Source organism: Patagioenas fasciata, chromosome 2, assembly GCF_037038585.1.
Source record: "Patagioenas fasciata isolate bPatFas1 chromosome 2, bPatFas1.hap1, whole genome shotgun sequence".
NCBI lineage: Eukaryota > Metazoa > Chordata > Aves > Columbiformes > Columbidae > Patagioenas > Patagioenas fasciata.
Genome location: NC_092521.1, coordinates 151,624,902 through 151,648,544, shown reverse-complemented (window position 1 = coordinate 151,648,544; position 23,643 = coordinate 151,624,902). Strand labels below are relative to the sequence as shown.

Below are 23,643 nucleotides of genomic sequence, written 5' to 3'. Positions count from 1 at the left end.
TCATTTTTAGTTTGAGTTAAAAATACTGAGCCTTTCATTTTCTTAACTGCAGCAATCTCAAATTCTGCATCTTGTTAACTGCTAGCAAGTAGCAACAAATAACATCTGTATTTCATTTGAATTGGAAACTTCTCATGTATGTTTGTAACCAATTCAAGTCTACATATAGTCTTTTGTAATAGACCAATTTCCATGTATACAACTCCAGGTTTAACAGCTGGGAAAGCATTCAAACCTCTTCACAGGAGTTTACCAGATGGTACCATGCATGCTCTGTTTATTAGTGTGAACAAGTGAAATTTGGAGCAACTTCAGTTCTCATACACTGATTTATATTTATTCTCATTGTGGCCTTTGTGCATCAACATGTAAACATCTTCCCTGCCCACCCACAATTAATAGCCCACCCTAGAACAGTTGTACAGCACAATTTGATTTGCTCTGAATTGTATGACTCCCCACAGTAAAACACTTTAAACTTTTGTTTTTTTAAAAAAAGTAGAACTTCCAGGAAAAAAAAAAAAGTTTTTTTAAAAAAATAATTTTTGGTAGCCTGTGTTGGAAGCAAGTAACTTTTGAAGTAAATTTAGGCACAGTCTGGTAAGTAGCTGCCAGAATGAGTGGAAGGAGTTCTCTCACTTGTCTCGCATGAGTACCATTTCCGTCAGCTGAATGAGCGCTTCTCTTTCTGGGGATGGCCGCAGTTTACTGATCTCCCGTGTGGCTTCGTGGCAGTAGCGCTGGGCGAGGTAGGTCGTTTGCTGCACACCATCACTCTTGTGTAAGAAGACAGTGAAAGGCAATGGGTAACTGGTCAGCCTCTTTCCTGCCTTTTGTCTCTTCCAGTTACAGGGGAAGTTTCCAGGTCAGTAAGTACCCTGAACACTTAATTATATTATGAAGGGGAAATTCTGCATTCATTGGATCCTATGTCTCTTCCCCAAAGCTTCAAAATACTAAACCTGATCCATGCTAAACTTAAGTATAAATACAATACAACACTGGTATTAAGAACATACTATTCAGCAGGATTAGAAACTAATGGTTTAGCACCTCCCATCCTCCCTTAAATGGAGATGTACAAAAAACCTGTGGTCTGCTGAAAAAATGGGTTTTCATTTTGCACAGAGGATTATTCAGTCTTTTCAGACTGCAATCCATTAAAACTGATATGGAATGTGCACTGCAGTTACAACACTGACTGGTAATTGTGTGCTGCTTACACCAGTTGTTGGATACAGCTACTCTTCAGCTGAAGGAACTGAGTTCATGCATGAGCTTTTTAAATTATGTGGATTTTATGCTATTGGAGAGGAAAAAAAAAAAAAAAGAGTGCTTCAGTACCTAGCATTTCTGCTAAAACACTGTGCCAGTAAGACAGCTGGAGTACTAACTGGGTGTTGCCGGTAGCATGCTACTTTGCTTGGATTTGAAAATGCACCCCTGCTGGTTTACTTCAGAGGCGATGATTTTCAGATGGAGTTGAGTGGGGGCAGCATTTCAGGAGTTAAATATTTGATATCAGTCCTACCTGCAACACATATTTCCGTGCACGTTCAACATCTCCTGGCTTACTGAATCGTCTCATTATCATAGCATTCATTTCTGGAAACTAAGCACAAAGAGAGAAGGTTTTGTGCTGCTTAGGAGTTGTTTTCTGTGTAGCTGCCTGTTGCACTAAGGTCAAAAAGAAATGAAAGCACACACCTCTCCCCCTGCCACTGTTGTTGCTACAGCTATAGCTGTAGGTTAATGCCCTTAATTTGCACAGGAAAACCCAAGCATTTAAAACTTAAACTGGCTGGCTCTGTTGGCTGTAGGCAGTTGGCAGTGAGAGTCAGCATTTGCTGTGGCACATTCTGATGTGGCTACTTCCAGGTGTGTAATCTGGTTCAGGTATTCCTGTATCACAAACAATGGGTAGTGTTGGCACACCTAGAAGTAGCACCTCTTCCCCCACATGTACAACAGAGAACCCAGGAGGTTTGTTATATCTCTATTGCAGAGTTTAACCTATAAAATCCTTCATGATTGATACCATTTTTCTCTTATTAAAACAAAATATATATATCTGGCCAGAGCAATGGAAATCATAAGTAGATATAACAGTCAAAGGTAACTGTGATGTATTTTGTTTTCAATCACATTGAACTTGTAACTCAAGTCCCTACAAATCAGGTAGATAACTAAAGTCAGTTGTCACTTATCTAAACACACAGGCACTTTCTTCAGACAGTCCAGAAGCAGAAAAACCTGGTGCTTAACAAAGGCCACAATTAAAGGCAGCTTCTCTGCAGAAGAATTATTTTTAAAGGAAAGAGTTGTTTGTTCATCTTATTTGAAAGGGTTATAGCCAAAGGAAGTTTGCCATACACTTGTAAACAATGATCTGCTTTCCTTGCACACCTTTGGTCCTGAAACTCTACGAATCTGTTAGGAACAAGCAAGTAGCATTCCTCAGTGTTGTGACATCTCCCTATTACTCACAGGCAGTCTTCCTGGAAGATACATTTAGAAGCTTATTAGTGATTCACACTTGGCTTTCTCTAGTTCCTAGCTTTCTTCCCATGTAATGGCAATTTAATTGCAATGTTCATGTAATCAATTTTCATATTATTCATATTTACATCAATATAGGATGCATATGTTTTCACTTTTTATATTTAAGCACTAAAGGATATAAAAATCCCCAAACCTGTTATTAGCAGTTCCACAGATTTAACGGGCAGTATATAAGCATTTACAAGAATGCTTAAAATAAACTGTCATTCTTCTGCTCTAATAGTTGAAGTGTGGCTTTAGACTTAGCAGATACTAGTGTATTCCTTATTTTTTTTACTGAGTGAACTCTAAATACTGAATAAATAGGCCTCACATCAAGCTAAACATTTTTTGTACTAAATCCTGTCCTTAATATTCTAATGCATAAGGTTATATTTCAGAGGGAGGGGAGAGGACAAGAAAAAGGCGGCTGTCATTGAAAATTCAGAGCACATTGAGAACTAAAGTACGTTTGTCAAGAAGACAACGTGAGGATTAGCAGATATACTGAAGAGCGTGCAGGATAGTAGTAATATTAATTTCAAGATAAAAGACAGCCTGAAGCTAACAATTACATTTTGGGCTATCTGCACATCCTGGCTCAGGAGTTTTTATTCTCAGATACAAATAGATGAAATATGTTTTAGTAGCAGCACAGATAAGTGTCTGTTGAAGCTCCAGATTTTTGTAGCGCTTATACTTTGTTTCACTTAAGTCTGTAGTGCTGTTCTTCCCGTTTCATGAAAACAGCAGGAAATTTTCAGCAAAGAAGCCTTCCAGTTAATGTGGAAAACTTTGCAAGGTGCTCAAGTTATCTTTCAATGCAAAAGGATAATGCTTCCCATCTATCAATGAGGAAAAGCATTTAAAAGCGACCTACAAAGAATAAGTAAGATTTTAAAATAGAACTGGCAGATTTTCTTTTCTTGTATTTCCATATTATGAACTCATTTATCTTCTAAGGCTAATTAAATGATAGATGAAGTTGGAAGTCAGAGACAGCCAACCCAAACAAATGAATAAAAGAATAGTTTTAATTTAAAAAAATGGAATATTCAACACCCACAAGACAATCAGTGTCACCCATTCTCTGCCAAAATCAGAGTATTTGCAACATGTCCTTGTTTCTCTCTACAAGTAGCTTTAACAGGCAAACAAACAAACCATTTCACAGTTGCAACTCTTTCTGTGCCCAAGTCTCTCACTGTTCTTTAGACAACTCCAGTTGCTGATGACTAACAAGATCCTGCTGCTTATCAACAAATTCTGAAAGCATAAGTTTGTGAATCCCCTAGATGAGTCTGTGGGGAGGAACTGAGAACATGGAGGAGATTGCTCTCAGCATGCACTCGTCTGCATTCTTAAGTGCCTGATACTCTCTGCTTTCCTGTCTTCTCCAAGACATACGTCCTTGTAAATGCCCAAGGGATGAGGAAATAAACACATACGTATGTTCCACCTCCCTCCACCCCTGGGCTCCTTAAGAAACAGGGAGAAGTAAATGTCATAAAGTTGTATATTTTTTTCAATGAGTTAAAATTTTTCCCATGTCAAGCTCTGAGCAATTCCAATGAAAGATCAGAGACTAGAACTCTACTGGGATTAGTTGTGCCAGTTTTTGTATTATACTGTGAAGTTTGGTAGGAAGGACTGCTTTCTGGGTCCCAAATCTTTCCTCAGGTGAACCAGAAGCTTAAGCAAGATGCATTAAGCTAGTTTCTTCCCCTTTTACAGATCAGCACTAATTTCAGTGTTTCTTTTGGTGCTGCTGGTAATTCTCTTTTCCTTGTACTCCTTCCCTAAAAATCTTGACCAGTTTTAAGCTTATTTTCTTTATAATACTCCTTTTTCTGTTATCCCAACTACTATCACATTTACTTTCAGAAGGGAGAGCTTCCAATGTTTATAATTGGATAGGACTCGAGGACGACGAGATGAAGAGATCAAATCCAATAAACAGAGGTACCCACCTAAAAGCTAAGCAGAGATTTAAGTTCTTGGCCTTGGGATGGATACAAAGCCCAGAACATAAGCAAGAAAATACTTACGAATAACCTGCAGAAAACATGCAAAAACTCTCTGAATACCTGCCCCTTTGCGAAGGTGAAGCACTTGAACTAAGGCAGCAAAAGATGACTAGTTCTGCTTTTGATACAAGGGCTTGATGTTAAGAGGACTTGTGTAGGAAGGCGTTTCTCGGCCTGAAAGAACACGTGTGTGCACACTGAATCCAGCTGATCTGGAACACATTGATTTTTCACACCTGCCTAGGCCGTGCTCATCACTTACACTGTAGACTTCACGTGTTTGGCTGGACCTCTGGGTGTGCTGTGAAGAACAGTGAACACTTTGCTTTGGGGAAATAGATTGCTGTTGACTTACCTGTCGACAAGCAAACAAGACGGGGCCTGTGGCTAATCCAAGTTTGAGATCTGCTGCTGCTGGTTTCCCCAAATGGTCAGCACACGATGTAAAATCCAGCACATCATCTATTAGCTGGAAAGAGATAAACATACAGATTATTTTAAAACTTTCTTTTTCTTTTTTTTTCTTTTTTTTTATGAGAACTAAACACAGAATACTCTTTGTTAAGAAAATATTAATGGAAAGGATTAAGACTTTGATTTCTAAGGCAGTTTGCAAAAGTCTAGATTTTAGATTCCCTTAAGTTCAACAAAAGCGCTACCTGAAAGGCTATGCCAACATTCTTTCCATACTGGTATGCAATCTCATGAACTTTGGGATCAGGACAGCCTAGAATTGAGACCTGAAAAGAAAAAAAAAAAACAGGTAAATAGAAGGCTTCAGTCAGCATCCGCTTTTAGTCTCTGACCATAGGTGTGACATAGCAAGCACGGACAGTAGGGATCTGGGAAAGGAAAATAAGCTGACTCACTAGCACAGTCTGGCTTATCTCAGTTCATGGATACACACAAATAGCCAAGCTTACTAGAAAACAAGGCTGAAGAGCAGTGCAGTATTAAAAATATATTCAGGTCTGGAAAGAGATGAGCTTTATTAAATATTTATCAGACTTAGAAATTATAATGCAAGGATGAAGAGAGAAGAAACGTGGATGCACTGCACATGCAGGCTAGTAGTGATCCACAGTCCAGTGACAGGGGAATTAAATTTATTACATAAATAAATCAGCCAGGAGATAATTGGAGGTCAGACAAGAGATAAATGGACATTACATGCCTCATAAAAGATTCACAAAACTTGATGTGTTGCATCCAGTATAGGAGGGACAGTTGAGATAAGGAAGATTATTTTTAAGGGTGATGTTAACTATAACGGAATTGCTCAGGAAGATGAGCTGATTAGCTTGCAGACAGAGGTATCAAGGGATAATTAGTGGCAAAGACATGACAGTGAATAAGGAACGTATACCAAACTAAACAGAAGTTATCACTAAACTGAGATAAAATGTTTTCATTAAGTACAGATAGAGGAATCGACTACTTGAGAGACAAAAAGTTTTGCTGAATAAACTCCACAAAGCTAAAATATAGGACACAAATTAAGATTTGAGACTTGATATCTTGCCTCAAAGTGAGGGCACTTATGCTTTTGCATGCATATATTGATTAGACACTTTGCAGAATGAGATTGGTCATATTTAAATACTCAGATTTATTTCAGCCTTCAATAAAGCAATTAGGAACAGGGGGCAAAAATCCATCCTGGTTCACTGCAGACATTCCAAATGTGCTGTGACTAACAGGAGTGAAGATACATTTTACTTAATGTAAGACTGAAAATACATGCTAGGAAAACCACACAACATAAAATATGTATACATACATAAAAATTTCTCTTTAAGCGTAGGTAAGGTAGGATAATTTGAAAAAAAGGCACAAAAAACCAACAAAAACCAATCCCAAACTAAAAGCAAGTCCAGCAGTAGCACTGAAGGTGAAGATTGAAATGTGAAACAACATTATATCCTAATAAATGCAATGCAACTCACACAAGATTAGAGACTATTTCATGCATCAGTGCATGTTGTAACTGAGCATCAGAACAGTTCCCACTCATAACCGACATCCATGGATAACAGTTAACACCCAGAGGAATGTGGATGCCTGAGGCATTAACAGCATCTCACATTTCCCAATTTTATTTAAAAGAGGAGGATCGTATAGCAGGAAAATAATGCTACTTATGTCTAATCACATGAAATCCTGAAGGCTATTAAAACAGAGTGAGCTACAAATATTAATAGGCGATATTTAAATAGACATTGCTAGGGACTACTAAACTACAGCATTTTCCCCTTCTATCTTCCTCCTGATGCTTGTCTCTTAAATAGTAGTATTTGCCCCAAAGAGCTAATGTCTTCTTCTGCTGTTCCATACCTAGCAAACTTTTGTTTGTTTCTGTAATAAAAATCAAACAACATCAGCAAGGCAGGAGGACTACATCCACCCTGTTTCAATGAAATCTTTATCTACCACTGCATTTTATGTGAAGAATTGAAATACGGAATTCAGTAGAACAGTGACAAGATCCTGGTTAGTGGCCAAGGGTCAGAGTGGGCACGAGTGGGTAGGTGGGTGAGGAAGTGCCACGTAAAGAGAAGAGCTTTATCATTTAATCTGAAAAGTCAGAGCAGAGCTGTTCCTGTAGGTGCAGAGTTTTCTGGGGACACAGACATTACCTATATAAATAATGGCAGCAGTACATGTATGTTTAAAAAATAGGAGCCTGAGCTACAGAATGTAACACAATCGAAATACATCAATGCAAAATTCTTGCACCTTTGCAAGAGAAGACCTTTATGGCTCCTATGCACGTTATGAACATTTTCAAAGACAAAATAGAGTTAAAAATGCAGGAGACTGCTGTGCCCATCACACCTCAAGTGACCAACACTCTGACCGCATCATAAACCTGCAACGTGATCAGGTCTTGTCTACCAGGGAGTTCCTCCAGGAGCCAATTTCTCCAGTTGCTCTTGTGGATTATTGCCCCCGCATGGACACGCGCTGGGATGCAGACAGGCAGCCTTTCCCATCAGCCACTCGCTCTCAGAGCGATGGTTTAACTGAAGCCAGACCGGGGTAACACCAAGCATTGACAAACGAAAATCAGGATAAAAATGTCAGCCCAACTCCAACCATTCTGTGATTCTGTGATATATGTTTAAATGATAAAGCTCACCCTTGGAAAGCATCCTATAGTTCTCCTGATATGACTGGGTTGATTACGAATTTAATCTTGCAAGAAGTCAGACTTGTCCTCCACTAAATCCTGATGAAAAATCCTTCCTAATACCAAGTGGAACAAATTCTTTAGAAAGGTTCTTTGAATTCAGTAAAGCAAGTCAATCTGCTTGGCATTATTTCAAACACACTTTTTAAAATAAAAAATCATTTCTATTATTTTACGTTACATGGGAGACTATAAACCAATCTTGCCTCTTTACTGAATTTCACATCTATAAAATATTCTGTCATCAGCTCTGGGCAGATACATCCTGCTCCGTTATTTATCATGTGAGAATAGAGCAGCAGGAGTTGAAAGCCCTTGCATGTCAATACCAGTGCCCTGTAAGAGAGGAGAACCCGCTGCCGGGCAGGGGTAGGCTTGTACAAACAGTGCAAGAGATGTTTGCTCTCACGCTCCTAGATCTCTGGACACTATGGAAAGGAAAAGGCTCCAAAATCTTCCCCTTTTCCAGCCTTTTTCCTCCACACCCATCTGAAGCGGTCAGGATCCTGCCTTCTCATTCATGGCTCATCCACCGCTGTTTTTCCAGACAGGAGCACTGTTCCTCTTTCCAGTGGAATCACACAATTAGGTTAGAAGGGAACTCTGATTATTTGGCCCAGCTATCTGCTCAAAGCAGAGCTTACTTCACAGTTAGATCAGGTTGCTCAGGGCTGTGTCCAGTTGAATTCTGAGCATCTCCAAGGATGAAGATCCCACAGCCTGTCTGCACAACCTGTTCCAGCATTTGACCAACCTCATGGAGAAAGTTTTCCTAATAGCTAATTGAATTTTAACATGGTACAACTTATCCTTTCACTGCACATCTCTCCATCCTCTCTACCCCCTCCCATTACACAGCTGGAGGCAGCAAGAGGATTCCCCCTGAACCTTCTCTATTCCGCACTAAAACCAGCTCTTTGCATATCACTTGCTCCAGCCCCCAGCCATCATGGTGGCCCTTCACTCATCTCACTCCACAGTGTGAACATCTGTCTGGTAGGAGGGAGCCCGGCCTTGAGGTCTCATGTGTGCCAAACAGAGGAGAAGTCACTTCCCTGGACGTGCTGGCTACACCGTCAGCAATGCAGCCACGCTCACTGCTGCAGGGCTCAGCGCTCACTTCTCCAGGCTCTTCAATTCCTCCCAAGAGTAGTTACAGAAATGATGAGATCTACCTAGCCCCAGCAGACAACTATCTTGTCCTGAGTCTGCACCTTCACACATCTGACCTTTCCTCAAATAATTAATATTTTAACATGTTAAGCAAGTACTTGTTTATGAAGAATGGTATTTTATATTATATATTTATACTAATCTTTTTTTATAGCAAATGTTATGAAGAATAAATACCCCCCAAAGAGTTACTGTATTTTAAATAATAAATAAGGACATTTACTGGCTGACTATAATATCTGATGCTACTGATGCTATTGCCCTACATCTGTCACTGGACGTCCTTGTGCCCCACATGCCTAGCTGGGCTGGGGAATCAGAGGCCTTATTTTCCTGGACACCAGTTCCAAACCCTGGTAGGTTTTTCTGATGGAGCTCTGTGCGCACACCAGACTATGAACTAGTTAAAGCAGGAGCTCACAGGTAGATCCAGAGCTGCAGACTGTTCCTTTTCTTCAGTCCCTAAGGCTTGACGCAGCCTCGCCTTACATGAGGAGCCTGCGTGCTTTCTCCTAATCATCAAGAATCTCCAGTGCAACTTCATGCTTATCTCAAAACAAGCATGGTTTAATCCCTCTTCTGAAAGTATGCTATGCAAAATACAAACAGTTTTGTGAAGGTTAGGAGGTCACATTACAGCAGGATTTGAAAAAAGACAGAAAGAGAACCTGCTCAGCTTATTTTGCCATCTCCAGCTTGCCTGATGACTAATAGAAATTCCACTTCAGCTTTATTGTTTCTGAATTCTTGAACCAAAGTCACCTCTCATGTTTCTCTGAAAAATGCCTTTCAGTAACTAAGGCTTCATTGGCCCTCTGGGCCATCTGCCATCATTTCCTTTTGCAACGCATCACTTTGACTACTATTTCAGTAACATTCCCCCATGCAGAACTATTATAGAAATAAACTAGAGACTGGGATGGCTCCAACATCTTGAACAGAGTGTTCTGTCCATTAAAAACTATTTAACCAACTTAAAGGACTTTTGATTTAAATGCAGAAGGTATCTAATAAAGTGACTAACCAGTGTTGACAGACTATTACCTTGTTCAGACATTTTTCCAGGAATACTCTACTCTTCCATCTCTAAAGCATGACTCTCTAGAATTCTTAAGATGCCACCTGAACTTGTTTGACATCTTCTTTCCAGTTAATACTTTTATTTATGCTCAAAAACAAACTACTGTTTTTTCTGATCATTAACAGGAACTGAACTGTTTGTAATGGCACACTAGCCTGGTTGTAACTGATGTTCTGAAAACAATGTCTCTCCTTCGCTTTGTCCCTGAAAATGTGAATACTTGATTCCCAACTGAATTTGCTTTCAAGCTAGAAATGAGGATCCTGCTTTTAATTTTCACTACTGAAAACTTCCTTCTTATTCCATCCTTTTCCTTAGTAGCCAAAACCACCTAAACAAACAAAAAACAAAACAAACAAAACACCCACCACCTCCAAAAAAACCTAATCACACACACAAAAATCCCCTTTTTAATGGTATCTTAGGCCATGCAGAAAGAAACTGAGGGAGGCATATACATACAAGTCATTGCTACTGTATGCAATAAGTATGATTTTGCCATAAAGACAGACCCCTCTCTGGTTTTGCCTTTATAACACAAATTTTACTGCATATGAAATTCCAGCACTTTGGCAATAAAACAACTCAGAACAACCACTAAAGGAAAAGCAGCCAAACAGCAGCATCACAGCCACGACCTGGAGGGAAGCACTTAAATCCTTAACTCTTACGAGCTATGAAAAGGAAAAAACTCAAAATAGCACATTTGTAAGGAGAATCCAGCCAGTGATTTCTTCTTCTATCTGTGAAGGTACTTTTAGTAAGACTGTCAAAGTGAATACAAAAACTTGTATGTTTTTATTGGGGTAGCAGAATAATGTGATGCTCTTTACTAGTCCAATTGGCCCCTAATATAAATAGAGATTTCCAAAGGGAAATTCTTGCCAGGGTCATATTGCTATTAATACGAGCAATCCGGAAGACTTAATTACTTTCCTCCAATTAGAATTAAAGATATTTTCCCTCCCAACAAAATCTGTGTCTCTCATTCTGTATGATCCTTTTGATTTAAGCAATTTTCAACTGCTGTCTATTGGACAAATGTACCGGTTCTCTGAGAACAAAGGAAGATGACTAACACTAGCACAGATTTTCAGTCTAATTCACTTAGAACTCCCTCTTGCTATAGGATACACCAGCTATGCTGCCTTTTATAAAAAAAAAAAAAACAAACACAAACCTCGGTGTAAGATTATTGCCCACCTTCTCCATTTTCCGCACTAAAAGTAACCATGTTTTTTTGAATAAGAACATCATCTTCAATCAGATCTTTTTGTAATGAAGTAACAGAACTGAATGAGAGATGGGGTTGGATATAGCAACTGATAATTAAAAACCCCAAACAAATCAAGAAATGCATGCTTCTGTTCTTTTACAATGCAGAGTACAAACAATTGTTTCCTCCCACTGTTATCATTTAAGGTCCCACATGGCATCAAGGAGTGGAATCAGACGTCAAAGAAGACTTAAATTATAGGCTCAAGAATTATCAACTGAGATTAAAAACACTATCTCAATGTTGCAGAATTTAATAAATTTAAGGCTGCCACAGTGAACCTTATTTTGATTCAAATGAGATTAACAATAAATCTGTGTATGAATAGAAAACAGACACGAAAGAGTGAGAAGTAATACTGGGAGCTACAGAGCTGAACTGTGATAAAATGCACAATCACAAACCCATCCACATTCTGGCAGAATACCATTTTAAGGGTTTGCTTTGGAGGGTCTCCAGAGAAAACCAGAATAACTGGGAGTTTAGCTGTGAAGCTTACAGTATGGTAGGTTAACTTCAGAAGAGACAGACGTACATACTGCTTTACAACTGTTTGCTATAAGACTCGCAGTCTTCTTAAAAGTCTTCTCGAGGTAGTGAGCAAATCTCTCGTTCTCATTTTCCTTGGAACCCAACTGGAGGAATTCACCTAAAAAGTTGCACAGATGGGAGTTTTTATTTGTGGGTTTTTGCTTGCCTAAGCAGTATCTGAAGATAAAAACAGAAAAAGACCTTACCACGCACCAGATCTTCAATCACCTGAGTTAGAACAGAGATGATAGTAGTGTTTCCAATTCGTGCTAAAGCTAAGGAAGCAGCCGAAAGGATGAAGTCACCAGCTAGAACAGCCTAAGAATAAAAAAAAAATAAATTGATCTTCTAAGTCTTTTCCTGTTGGTACAGACAATACAATTTCCTTTATTTGGCAGGTCTACTGACATCACATAATTTTCCTACATAAAGCATTGTAACAGAGAGAAAACAGAAGATAACCAAATATTAAAATTGGAACCACTTTTTAATCCCTGCCTTATAGTGGTGTTTACATTTTTCTATATCAGCACTGTCTTCCCTGTTTGCAATATCTGAATACATTTGCCTGTGAAGTTTTTTTGAACATTACTTTTCTATTTGACCATTTTGTTGGGACTGCTTCACCATGTCAGCTCTAAATTGCCATACGTTCTGATGCATCGGCAGTGTACTCATCTCCTTGTATTTTCTGACTAAGACCTTCCTTTTACTGCTCTCTAAAGAAACACTTCCCTCAAAAAGTTTTCATGCTGACTGAAAACCTTTTTGCATTTACTACTGAATCATGGTAACCTATAGAGTTCTGGATGAGGTACAAGTTCGAAGCATTCCAACAACACTGAAGAGAATGGCATAGGGAATGTAAAATCACACTGCAATCAGACATTATCTAATGCTTCCAGCAGTTCAGAAAAGGAACATGTATTTGTCTTACTCACAATCTTTACGCACCTCTGAATACTTTTCCTGGTGTATCCCAAGCCTGTGCCTAAGGACAGTAACGTGACAAACCCCCCGGGTATTTGTGCTCTGCTGAAACTCAAAGGCAAGTCTTGCACATAATAGCAAACTCACCTTCCTCTCTCCCCAGATTTGATTGACTGTCATTTTTCCTCTGCGAGAATTTGCATCATCAATGACATCATCATGAACCAGGCTAGCTGTGTGGATCATCTCAGCAATTATGGCCACAGAGCGCTGGCTTGCTTGCACCTCCCTAAAACAAAACACAAGAACTGTCAAATAATTAACTCAATTATACGTGCTGCAATACACTAAAAGAAATCTCTACTAAAACCAAACTAAAAATGTTTCTCTGAAAACAGCTGTTGCACTTTTTCCATGGTCTGAACCCCATCTTTCAAACCTGGAATTAGGAAGACAAGAGAAAGTAAGGTCATGTTAGTACAGTAAGTGCAATGGGAAATTTCCATCCTTATGAGGCCTGTTTCTGCCTTGCTGGATTAACAGTACTGCAAAACTCCTGAGTTACTGACTCTAATCCCTCTAAATCCAGACTGCAATAAATAGCACAGCAGCAAGGATGCTTGGTTCCAAGGAGACAGAAGTCTGGAAAACGGCAGAGAAAAGAATTCCAGGTAGCTTTGTAGAAGAGTTGTAAAGTTTTCATTATCTCTGTGTTGCTCCACCTGTAAGACACAGCATCACAAACTCTTCAAAGCTGAACTCTACTGACCAGCCAGCTGGAGAGACCAGCAGGCACAGAAACCTGCATTCTGTATCTGAAAGACATAACTCAGGGATCTTATCCTTTATCTTATCTGATTACCTTAAGACCTTAGAGGTTCTCCCAAAGCCTGAGGAATTAGCTGGAATTATACTGCAATCACTTTAGGACTGTAAACACCAACTACCTAACACTCCCTGAAATTCAGCCTTTGGGAAGATCTAACATCTATTATTAAAGTCTCAGTAGTTCACACCTACTTTATTTTTTATACCAGGTGAAAAGAAGATAATGGAAGAACATAGAAACAATTATCTAGGGATCAAGGTTGGCAAAATGAACACAGAGGAAACTTAGCTCACACAAAGTACCATCTACCCCAGTATCCAACCGGCATTGTCTTGCTCTAGTATCATCTTTTTCTCTACCCATTTTCATCACAGGTTGCATACAGGATCCCAGAAATGGCTGTCCCAGTCAGCCTTGCCTTACAGCTGGGACAAGCCCACGTCAATGTTAAAAAAACCAAACCAAAACAAAGAAACAACACTAGAAGCCAAACCAGACAAAACAAACAAACAAAAAACCCAAACCCAACTAACAAAACCAAACAACAACAAAAACAAAACAAACAAACAAAAAAACTCCACACATACAAAAAACCAACCAACCAACCAACACCACAAAAACCAAACTAATGAACAAAACCACCCACCAATACCAAAACAAAAAAGCCCGTCAGATATATATGTGCCTTACTTCTGGTATACAGGTAACAGAGCAAATCACACTATTTTTCCAGCAAAACAGAAAAAGAACAGAGACAAATAAAAGACAATCATTTCAGCTCAGATGAAGGGAATTTAAAATCTTCCTGCATTGCCTATATCTATTAAAATCTAGTGATTAATCACAAAATGAAAGAACATCTTGCAGTCTGCTGACATAACACTGCGTTCTGACACCTACCTCTATGCAGAACACTGCATTGCTGTCAGTGGGAGTTCTACATCCTGAACAATAGCAGGATGTGTGGTTCATAGGCTGTGAAATGTGGTTTTTGAACAACAGAAAGTAAGAGCTGGAAACCTTCACGGTTGTTTGAAAGTAAGTTTTACTGTGGACTAGTAATTTAGTCAAATGCTAGTTCAGTGTAAGTAGTTTTCCAAAATAAACTATTGTTACTAAGTAGGAGAACTTACCTTCAAAAAAACTGTAAAGGTCTCCAGCCTGTTTCATGCACTGGTCTCCTTTTGGGGACTCCCTTTTTCTTTAATTATGTCAGCAGACTGGACTTCCTGCTGGGAAGTAGCAGTAAATGGCAACACTCACCGACACACCAAAAATCTTTCAGTAGTATGAAGACAGCACAAGGATAGACACTTCAAAAGCAGGTTTTCAAAGAGTTCTGCATTATAGTGCATTTCATCTCTGACAATGACTAAAAATGGCATAGGAATTCTCATGGTTCACGTGCCTGGTTCCCGGAATGTTATATCAAATGTCATAATTTAACCTGAAGAGGTGGGTTTTTTTTAAACAACTATTTCTGTAAGGTCTCAAGCAAGGTTCTTTCCATCTCTGGCAAAAAAATTGTCAAGTTTCCTACAAACATCTTGTAGGAGTAATTCTGAATCAGAGCATGCCTATTTTAGGGAAAACACACAAGAAACGGGAGCCTTCTGATTCCCTGCCATTTTTCATTCTGCTTTGCCTGCAAAACAAAAGCAAAAAGTAGCAGTAACTCAAGTCAATAGATAACTAGGTCCCCAAAAGTCCAGTAAGTGGAAAGATGCCATTTTAGGTCATTCTCAAAGTAAAGGCACCTCAAGATAATGTATGTTTACACAAAATTTTTGTACAACTGTAAGTCAATCTTTTTACACATGCATTACATTAATTTTTAAGTCTTTGATCGTGTTCTATGTTTTTCAGTAGCACCCGCTGCTTGATTCTGTGATAAGTTTTTACAGACCTACAGTACGCTGAGGTCTTTTCCATTACAGAACTTGTCTCACTTACACTGAACAAGACCAAGGCTGATCTTAAGGTTAAAACCAAACTCCCTCCAAATATCCCTCTTCGTTAAAAAAAAAAAAAAGGGGGGGGGGGGGGGGCGCGCGGGGAGGAGGAACTTAAAACAGCACTAAACAGTGTTTAAATAGTATTTATAGTCTGCAACAAAGAGCTTTGCAACATGTTTGCCAGCAATTAAATATTGCTAGCTTAAAGACAGGAAATGTTGCAAAAGAACTTGCAAAATTACTGTGTTACAACCACACTCCTCAGTTTTTCCTGTTAAGTCCCTGTAGCTGAAAAAAACCAAACATTTAAAAAACACAGCCTGTGACACAGAAGGGTACTCCAAACTGGGGGGAGGCATAGAGAACGGATGTGTTAACATGGGAGCAAATTACAGAACAGCTGAAAACCAGCGCACAGTACAGGTATCTGACAACCATGGTTTGGAGAAATTAAATAGAAGAGGACTAAGGTCGCTGGCAGGTCCTCATATCTTTAGGAAATATTATTCTTTGAAGTTTGGCCAGGTCATTATATTTAAACATTTCTTGCACCGTTCTGGTGGATTTATTCCCCTTTTTCCACCTAAATCTTTTGTGCTCACTATTTTCTCTATTGAGATACCTCTGTAGTTATTTGGCCTTTTCTTATTTGTCTGTCTCTCTCATTTTGGTGCAGAAATAGAAATAACAACTACTATTGGCAAACACCTCTGGAGAATACACCTGAAACAAAAACATTAGGTCCAGTCGGGCTAAGTGATAATTCTGTGAAATTCTGCACACAGGTATGTGAAGAAATGCCAGAGGATGTGTGAAATTGAGGGTCTGTTTGACCACAGCTTAAACTCTTTACAGCAATTCTCACTCTTGCACAAAGGTAAGTTGCTATCATTAAGTAAAAAGCCATTGCCTGAGGGACCTAAGGACTCAGGGCTGGACTTCTGACACTCAGATCTTCAAGGGAAAAATATCAACATACCACCACAGGACAACATGCATGCTTCACACACTTATATTTTTTTATGATAGTTCAGATGCTTTATAAAACTGTCGTTCTCCTTATTATGACTACACTGAAGTGACATCACTCTAGGCAGACAGTTAACCTGCTGAGGACATTCTAAATACTGTTCCTTTCTCAAATCTAAACATACAGATGATGTCCCCTAAACTGTAAGCAGAGCTACCTGCATGTTCCCCTCCATCCACTTGAGAAGTCTCAACGACTCTGGTGGGGCTCTGTGAAGAAAAAGAGGTGTCCGTGATCCGCCTTGTAAGATCAGGACCTATAACCTTACAAAGTTGCATCCTGTTATTTTAACAGCCAAACAAGAAAGAGTATTACCTTTTGTACTAGTATTGCACAAAAAAGAGTAAAAACAAACAGAAAACAAACAACAACAGATGAAAGAACAGGCAAAAGCATGCTGTGTTCAGCAAGTTATATGACATTTGAGAATGGGAGTGAGATGAAGGAGAAACTCGACATCAGTAACACAAACACCAGAGGCAGAACAAAAGAAATGCTAGGGATGAACACCACAGGATATTGGCTCGCCCTACACGTCTACAGATGTTGTGGCCAGTATCTCTGATTGCATGTGAAGGAACTAAAGCTTCAACAAAGAAAAACAAGTCTGGGAGAAGAATCAATATTAACTGAGGAAAAGAATGACAAAATGCTTTAAGGGAAATGACAAGCTAGAAGAGGAAAAATATCTTAAAAAATGTCAGGAGGAGCAGAATAGAAAGCAAGTATTATTTTCCCCTATGTAAGTAGCAGAGTTACAAATACGCAGTGTTGCCTTCTCTACATATACAATTTTCCACACAAACAGCAAGAAGTTGGAAGAACAATTTGTCACCTGGAAGCAATGCTGCTTTAAGAAGCAACAATAATGAAAGCAGTATCAGGGTGAACAAGAAGTATATGTATGACAAAGCAGGTGTAAGCCAGCCTGCTTCAAGAAGCTCAAAAGAGAAGAAAATGCCCATAAAACTTCATCAACTCACAGTAAGTGGATATCCACAATAAGAAAGCATATTCTTTCGACATGGCCTACCGAACCCTTAAAAGACATTGGTCATCATGCATGAACCAAAAAGCAGTACACTGAAGACTTGTATAAACATATGTGAATTTTAATTACAAAGTGGGGAAAAGTGGCATGAGGCAAAGAAGAGGAAGGTAAATACCCTGGGATTTCATTCTCTTCCTTTGCTGAAACATTTCTGTTCTCCCTACTCAAAATTTCATTCTAAAAACAACACCACAGAGACAGTGACTCAGTCTGTCCTTATATAAGGAACATTCAGCTTAATGAGAAGGCTTTTAAACATCATGGTTTGGAGGTGCTGACAAAAGCTGCCAAATGACACAGGCATCTCTAAATCAGAGCACTCTGCTGAGGGTCGACTACTAGGAAGCAAACACTTGCCCCAGGCATATGTGGCACTTGAACCCTGAGATCACACATTCTCATGGCATAGGGCAGGTCTGAAAACTGGTCCTGGTGGTTTCAAGACAGCACAATGCGTGGACAAGAACATGTCCATGAGCACATGTGTATGTCAGAAGACAGCAAATATGTTTTGAGCATATAAAGGCAAATTCAGTTCTTTCTACAGCTTTCTTCTCTGATTCACTGCTTACCTCCTACACTATATGACATCAATTCCAGCCTTCAGGGTATTGCATGTACAGTACATAATTTTGTTCATAAGCTTCTCATGCTACACTAGAATGAAATAAAACTATTGTTCCTGTTATTCTGACTAGAAGGATGCTTCAAAAACTCACTGTCCCAGTTGTTAAACATATCCTCCTATGTTTCCATCCTCTTAGCAACATTGTTCTTTGTCTTAAATAGCTCCTTCTGCCCGTTTCTGATAAATTTGCAGACCACAAGTCCCTCACTCTCCCTACTAACCTTTGCAGTCCATCCCTGAAGCTGGTTGGACTTAGCTTTTTTGATCACAAGATCCAGGCATCCTGATGATTTCACAAAGCACTATACAAGGGTATCAGCACTCCCATAGCTGAACTGGATATACTATGGTTGATGTATGCTGCGATTACTTTGAGGTTTTTCTTAGAGAAGGTGGCTGTAGATCACATGGGGATTACGCCCTAGCAGGACATGCATGAACCTCCAAGCTCAAGCAGAAATTTTTGGTTTATTGCGTTTCTTCTCATTACACCATGGATGGCCAGTCATCAAGAATGATTCTGTTATCAAAAAGTGACACCATCACACTCCTGTTTTCCATATCAAGATCACTTGTGGCTATAGTAGGCCAAGCAGTGCTGTGACAAAGGACATACTCGAGGAGTTTCACAACCAATATTGTTCCTTTTGCTACCTCGAAGACAGTGACAAGGAGTGGTATTGAACAGAGAACAGAATCAGGCTGGAATGAAGTTCTTTAGTCCTGTACAATATTTTCCTAAAACAAGAGGAACTGGCACACACAGGACAGGACACTGCCAACTAGGTTTTGCTTTCTTCTTCCAAATTATATTCACACAGGAGGGAGTGTACTGGGAGAGGTGCCATAACAAGCAGCAAAGTACATGCCATGCTCTGAGGTTGAAATCAAGTCCAACAAGGCATTAACCTATCGCTAAGGAAAATACCGAGCAAGACCTGAGAAAAATCCCCTAAGGCTGATGAATTAGTCTAGAAACACTTCTGGCAAAGGACCTAATATTTCATATTTGAAATTCTATACAAGGGAAGACTGGAAATGTAGCTGGAAGGTAGAGAACACTCTGGCCAACACCTTTCCTCAAAATGCAAATGTAACTGATAGGAAAGTGTGGAAAGAAGTGTTTGCAATCAGCCAGAGCAAGGAGTGACAGAGAGTACAGGGTGAGCATGATGTTCTGCTCAGTTAAAACTGCTTTCAAATGACAAGTACCTTGAAGAACATGAGGATTACACCAGCTCCAAGATTAGAATCTTACAATTAAGTGTGGAAACTTGTTCCTAGAAGGGGAAAAAAAACCATCTGACTGCTTTTAACATCTCACAGCTTTGAATACTACTTAATGGCTTTTCTGCATAATTACAAAAAAAAAGAAAAGGCTGTGGAAGTCTCTTCTTGCAGGTCTTACCTGTGACGAGTTTAATAGCTACATGAATGGTTACAAATGAAAAATATTTTTAATTAAGTTCATATAGTTTCAAGGAGTATTACGAGTTCTAATAAACCATTTGCGTAAGAGGCTAAAATTGACTAAAAGCCTCACAAATATCAGAATTCTGCAACATTATTTATCCATCACCAGTTACAACTGCAATATAACCCACAGTTTTACACATGGAATCATGTAATAAACCCAGTAGTTCCTTTTGCACTGCTAACTACAAAACCACATCTTCACAACGGAACTTAAATTGAGGTTTTACTGAGGAGCTTTTTCTTTTCCAAAAGTTACTAGACATATTTTTGGGAACACAAGAATGAGAAATTTCAAATACAATATATGTCCATATATCTAAAAGTGACCAGCTCACCTGGAATTATTATGGTGAATGTTGCAAGCTCTTGCCATTAGCACCACAATCATTGGTCGAAAGGCTTTTCCTTTCCCATCAAAGTAATAATCACACATTTCCTTAAGTTCTACTGTAGATACAAGTAATTCCTATAAGAAGGAAAATAATATATCAGCATAAAAGTCACAAAGCCATTCTGTTTAATACAAGCAAAACATTATGTATCAATAAGGTTATTGCCTGTATTCATTATACCAAATGCAAGCTGAAGTAGTTTTTAAAATTAGTACAAGTAATCTGAAACATAAATGATCTTTTCCAGCAGTGTAAAACAGGAGAAAACAAAAATTGCAGTCTCGTCTGACATGCAGTAATGCTCTCTTTGCCTTCAGTTCAAGTTTCAGACAGCTGTTCATGAACATAAAGAATATTACTTCAGTAACTATCCTCCAAAGAGGCGGTTGCTATTAAAGTCAGAATCATCACAACATCCCAGAGTAGTCACCAAAATCCCTTACCTTTTTAATATCTTCATAGAGATTCTTCAAGTCTTTTCTACCAAGTTGAAAAGGGTCTTGGTATTTTTCATCACTAGCTGTCTTACTGCAGCTGCACAAGTGGGACATACTGGTATGGTGAAACCTGGTGACAGTGTTTTTCAAGACAGTAACATTGTTAAAAGCAAACTTTCCCTGATGCCCCAAACAGAAACATTTCAAAGCATTTCCTCCTCCTATCCCCCCCCAAAAAAATTTAACCAAATGGCTAAAATAAAAACAGAAGGCATCAAAGCACTCTTTTCAACCAGGGAATACGGTGCAAGGACAGCACAGCTGTGTACTGATGATCGCAGACTTTTAGGAGCAGCATCTGGCAAACAATAACACCCCCCCACGCCCTTACCTGATTACAGAAGTCTTCCGAGACACATAAAACGACATTGCTCTCACTGTATTCCTTTTGAATACATTATTGATAATATAGCATACATTTGGAGAAGAAGTCTTCATCTTCCAGTTACACAATTATTCTGTTACTTTCTTCCCTCTCCCATCTACTCCTGGAAAAATATTCCTGACTTGGATTTGAAAATTTTCCTTTACACACTCAGCTACGTTAAACATTATAAATTAAATCAATACTTCTAGGTAGCATGATGATGCTATGAAAGTTCATCAGTGAAAGCTCCACCTGGATGCGTTAAAATGCAGTAGGCTTAGGCCTGATTTTTTTAATGATCCCTAGAGTTGAAGTTTGTGCCTCTTATTATGTCTCCTTTTTCAAAGTAAACCGGATGGGTTTTCTTGGGGCATTCTTGCCTTGCTTGTTGCTCCCCAGGACAGAAGACTCAGATTCAAATTCAGCACCATAGCAACAGTGTATACAGAATTATCCAACTATGTACTAGGGCAAAGAAACTTATTTTCAAATTTTACAGCTCACCAAGTTCACCCAATATCTATGTCTTTAGCCAATACACAACAATATGAATCTCCAACTTACCGCCAAAATATATTACATATTTTTGGAAATGAAAAAGTTGAACTTCTTTGGGTAAAGTGACACACCTGCACAAAGAAAAATCAGGGTTAACAGAACTTCAAACAAACAGAGAACATTTGATTACAAAAATTAAGTGTCTGTTTATCAGCACTGCTTTATTTCTCCATTTTAACAACCCAGAAGCAAAGGTAGTCTCCTAATCTCCTTCTATATCATGTGAGAAGTAACTGCCAATAAAACTGACTCTTCCACTCAGGAGCGCTGGAGTTTCTCCCCTCACAGGACCAGCCCAGAAGGCGTATCAGGTAACTTCCCAGAACTGCTCTAGTGAAACCTTGCTTTTGCACTCCTGGAAGGGGCAATGCTCCAGTGTTCCCTGTCTCACAGATAAAACTGGACTGCACCAGTCACATAGAAAAGGACAAGAGCCATTTCTGTAAAACACTACACTAACAGAAGAAAAACATGTTCTTGCTTTCCCCTAAAGCAATTTTAGTTCAGATTGCTTCTTATGGTAATTTACACCTGCACATCTTCCCTGCTAGATGTCAAGAACCTAACGTCCAAACCCAGCAGTCCCTCCAGCGATGCCTCCCTGCAGACAGAGCCCAGGAGCCTGAGAGGAGGTGCAGTCCCAGGTACACCATTCCAGCAGAGATAGGCTGAGAAGGAAGAGCACCTTTTGCTCCACTCCTGGCAGGGCTGCTGAGAACCACCCAGCCCTGCCCTGGAGCGCACACTGACTCAGGGCTGACCCAGCCCTCACTCACCACAACCCACATGTTCACCGAAATGCCTCTGCGAAAGCCTGCACAGAAATGCTTGAGGAGACCTAGAACTGCAGAAGAGTTCCCCCAACTTGCTCCTCGTGCCTCAGTGCCTCCTTGCACATGACTTCAAGTGTTGCTCTCCTTGGACATAGAGAGAGAAACAACAGTACTGCACGGGCTCCAGGGCACCCTCTCATCCTCCTTGTTTATGTGATGAAAAAAGGTCAGGTAAGGAGATAAGGGAAGGAGAGGAAGGAGAAGAGGAACCCTAACTTATGATAGATTTGCAGCTCGCTGCTGTCTGACTTAAGTGCCCAGCCCTATAGCCAAGACCATGGTAAGTTCATTCTCTCATACCTCTCATAATTTTCTGTTGCCTAAAAAATAGCCACTCTCTCCCTATTCTTCCTTCAGTGAGGGCACAGACAGACTCTCCTTTACACTGCTGCTTAACACTACCAGACTGGGTCATGCACGATGCTGGACACACCACAGCCAGATCACTTTACCATGGGTCAGAACAGTGGCTTGGCCTTGAGAGGACAGCGTAAACGAGTGTGGTGAGAGAGCTGCCCCCGCTACAGCTCGTCATGCTGAGTTACACACAAACACGCTCAAAATCTCACACTAATGGAATCGCTTTCCCTGCTCCCACCCAGAGAAGAGTCCAAGAGGTTCTTCCCCACAAGAGCAACCAGCCCTGCCCTGAAAGCCCTTCAGCCGGTATTTAACCTTGCGCCGAGAGCGCTCCTGCCTCCGGCAAGGTCCCCGGGCACGAAGCCGCCCGGCCGGCTCTCACACCCCGGAACCGCCTAGGGGCCCCGCGCTGTCCGGCGGGAGGGAGGACGCGGGCTGAGAGAGGCCGAAGGAGCGGTGGCCCCGAGCCAAGGGCAGCCGTGGCCGCTCGGGCCCCCCCGCCGCCCCATTCATTCCCGGTGACCTCCAGTCGCCCGCCGCCTCGCGCACTCACCGCCGCGCCGGGGGCTGGCGGTGGCGGGCTGTGGCAGCCGGGCCCCGGCGGGCGGAGGCGCGGCAGGGAGCCAAGCGCCGGCGCCCGGCGGGACGAGGCGCCGCACCACCGCCACCACCAGCGCAAGGCCATGGTGTCCCCCAGCCACGCCGCGCCGGCACCGCCTCCCGGCACCGCCGCGACCCGGACGCGGAAGCCCGGCGCCGCCACCACCCTCTCGCAGGGCTGCCGGGAGGACGTCCGGGCGGGCGGGGGGCCGCTTTGCTTTGACTCACGCTGTTCCCTTGGGGCTCTGAGCGCGGCTGAGGGGTGAGCGGCGCCATCTTTGAGGGCCCGGCCAACACCCCGGCTGTGGGACTGGGCTT

At 40.6% G+C, this 23,643-nt stretch overlaps 1 protein-coding gene across 4 annotated transcripts; it reads right to left on the bottom strand.

The window, feature by feature from the left end:
• Positions 1-248: 248 nt before the first annotated feature.
• PDSS1 (decaprenyl diphosphate synthase subunit 1) lies at positions 249-23,632 on the bottom strand. 4 transcript variants are annotated; one of them, XM_065830579.2, is made up of 11 exons: positions 23,279-23,632; positions 21,539-21,603; positions 20,554-20,677; positions 20,054-20,184; positions 12,897-13,038; positions 12,026-12,137; positions 11,828-11,937; positions 5,228-5,308; positions 4,924-5,037; positions 1,532-1,612; positions 249-776 (listed from the first exon to the last, which is right to left on the bottom strand). In XM_065830579.2, exons 1-11 carry the CDS (start codon positions 23,408-23,410, stop codon positions 636-638), a joined length of 1,233 nt encoding a protein of 410 aa, XP_065686651.1. In that variant the 5' UTR covers positions 23,411-23,632; the 3' UTR covers positions 249-635. The 4 variants fall into 4 exon arrangements, with proteins under 4 accessions (XP_065686651.1, XP_071661357.1, XP_071661358.1 ...); XM_071805256.1 differs by having other exon boundaries at positions 23,554-23,616; XM_071805257.1 differs by lacking the exon at positions 11,828-11,937 and having other exon boundaries at positions 12,033-12,137; positions 23,279-23,445.
• Between the last annotated feature and the right edge of the window lie 11 nt (positions 23,633-23,643).

Excerpts from the sequence above, each read along its gene's own strand:
- PDSS1 (XM_065830579.2), bottom strand. The coding sequence starts at position 23,410 with ATGGCCTTGCGCTGGTGGTGGCGGTGGTGCGGCGCCTCGTCCCGCCGG. Across the intron at positions 21,604-23,278 it reads CGCCAGCCCCCGGCGCGGCG|GTGTGTCACTTTACCCAAAG; the intron begins GTGAGTGCGCGA and ends TTCTTTGTGCAG. Across the intron at positions 777-1,531 it reads CACGGAAATATGTGTTGCAG|AGTGATGGTGTGCAGCAAAC; the intron begins GTAGGACTGATA and ends TTCTTACACAAG.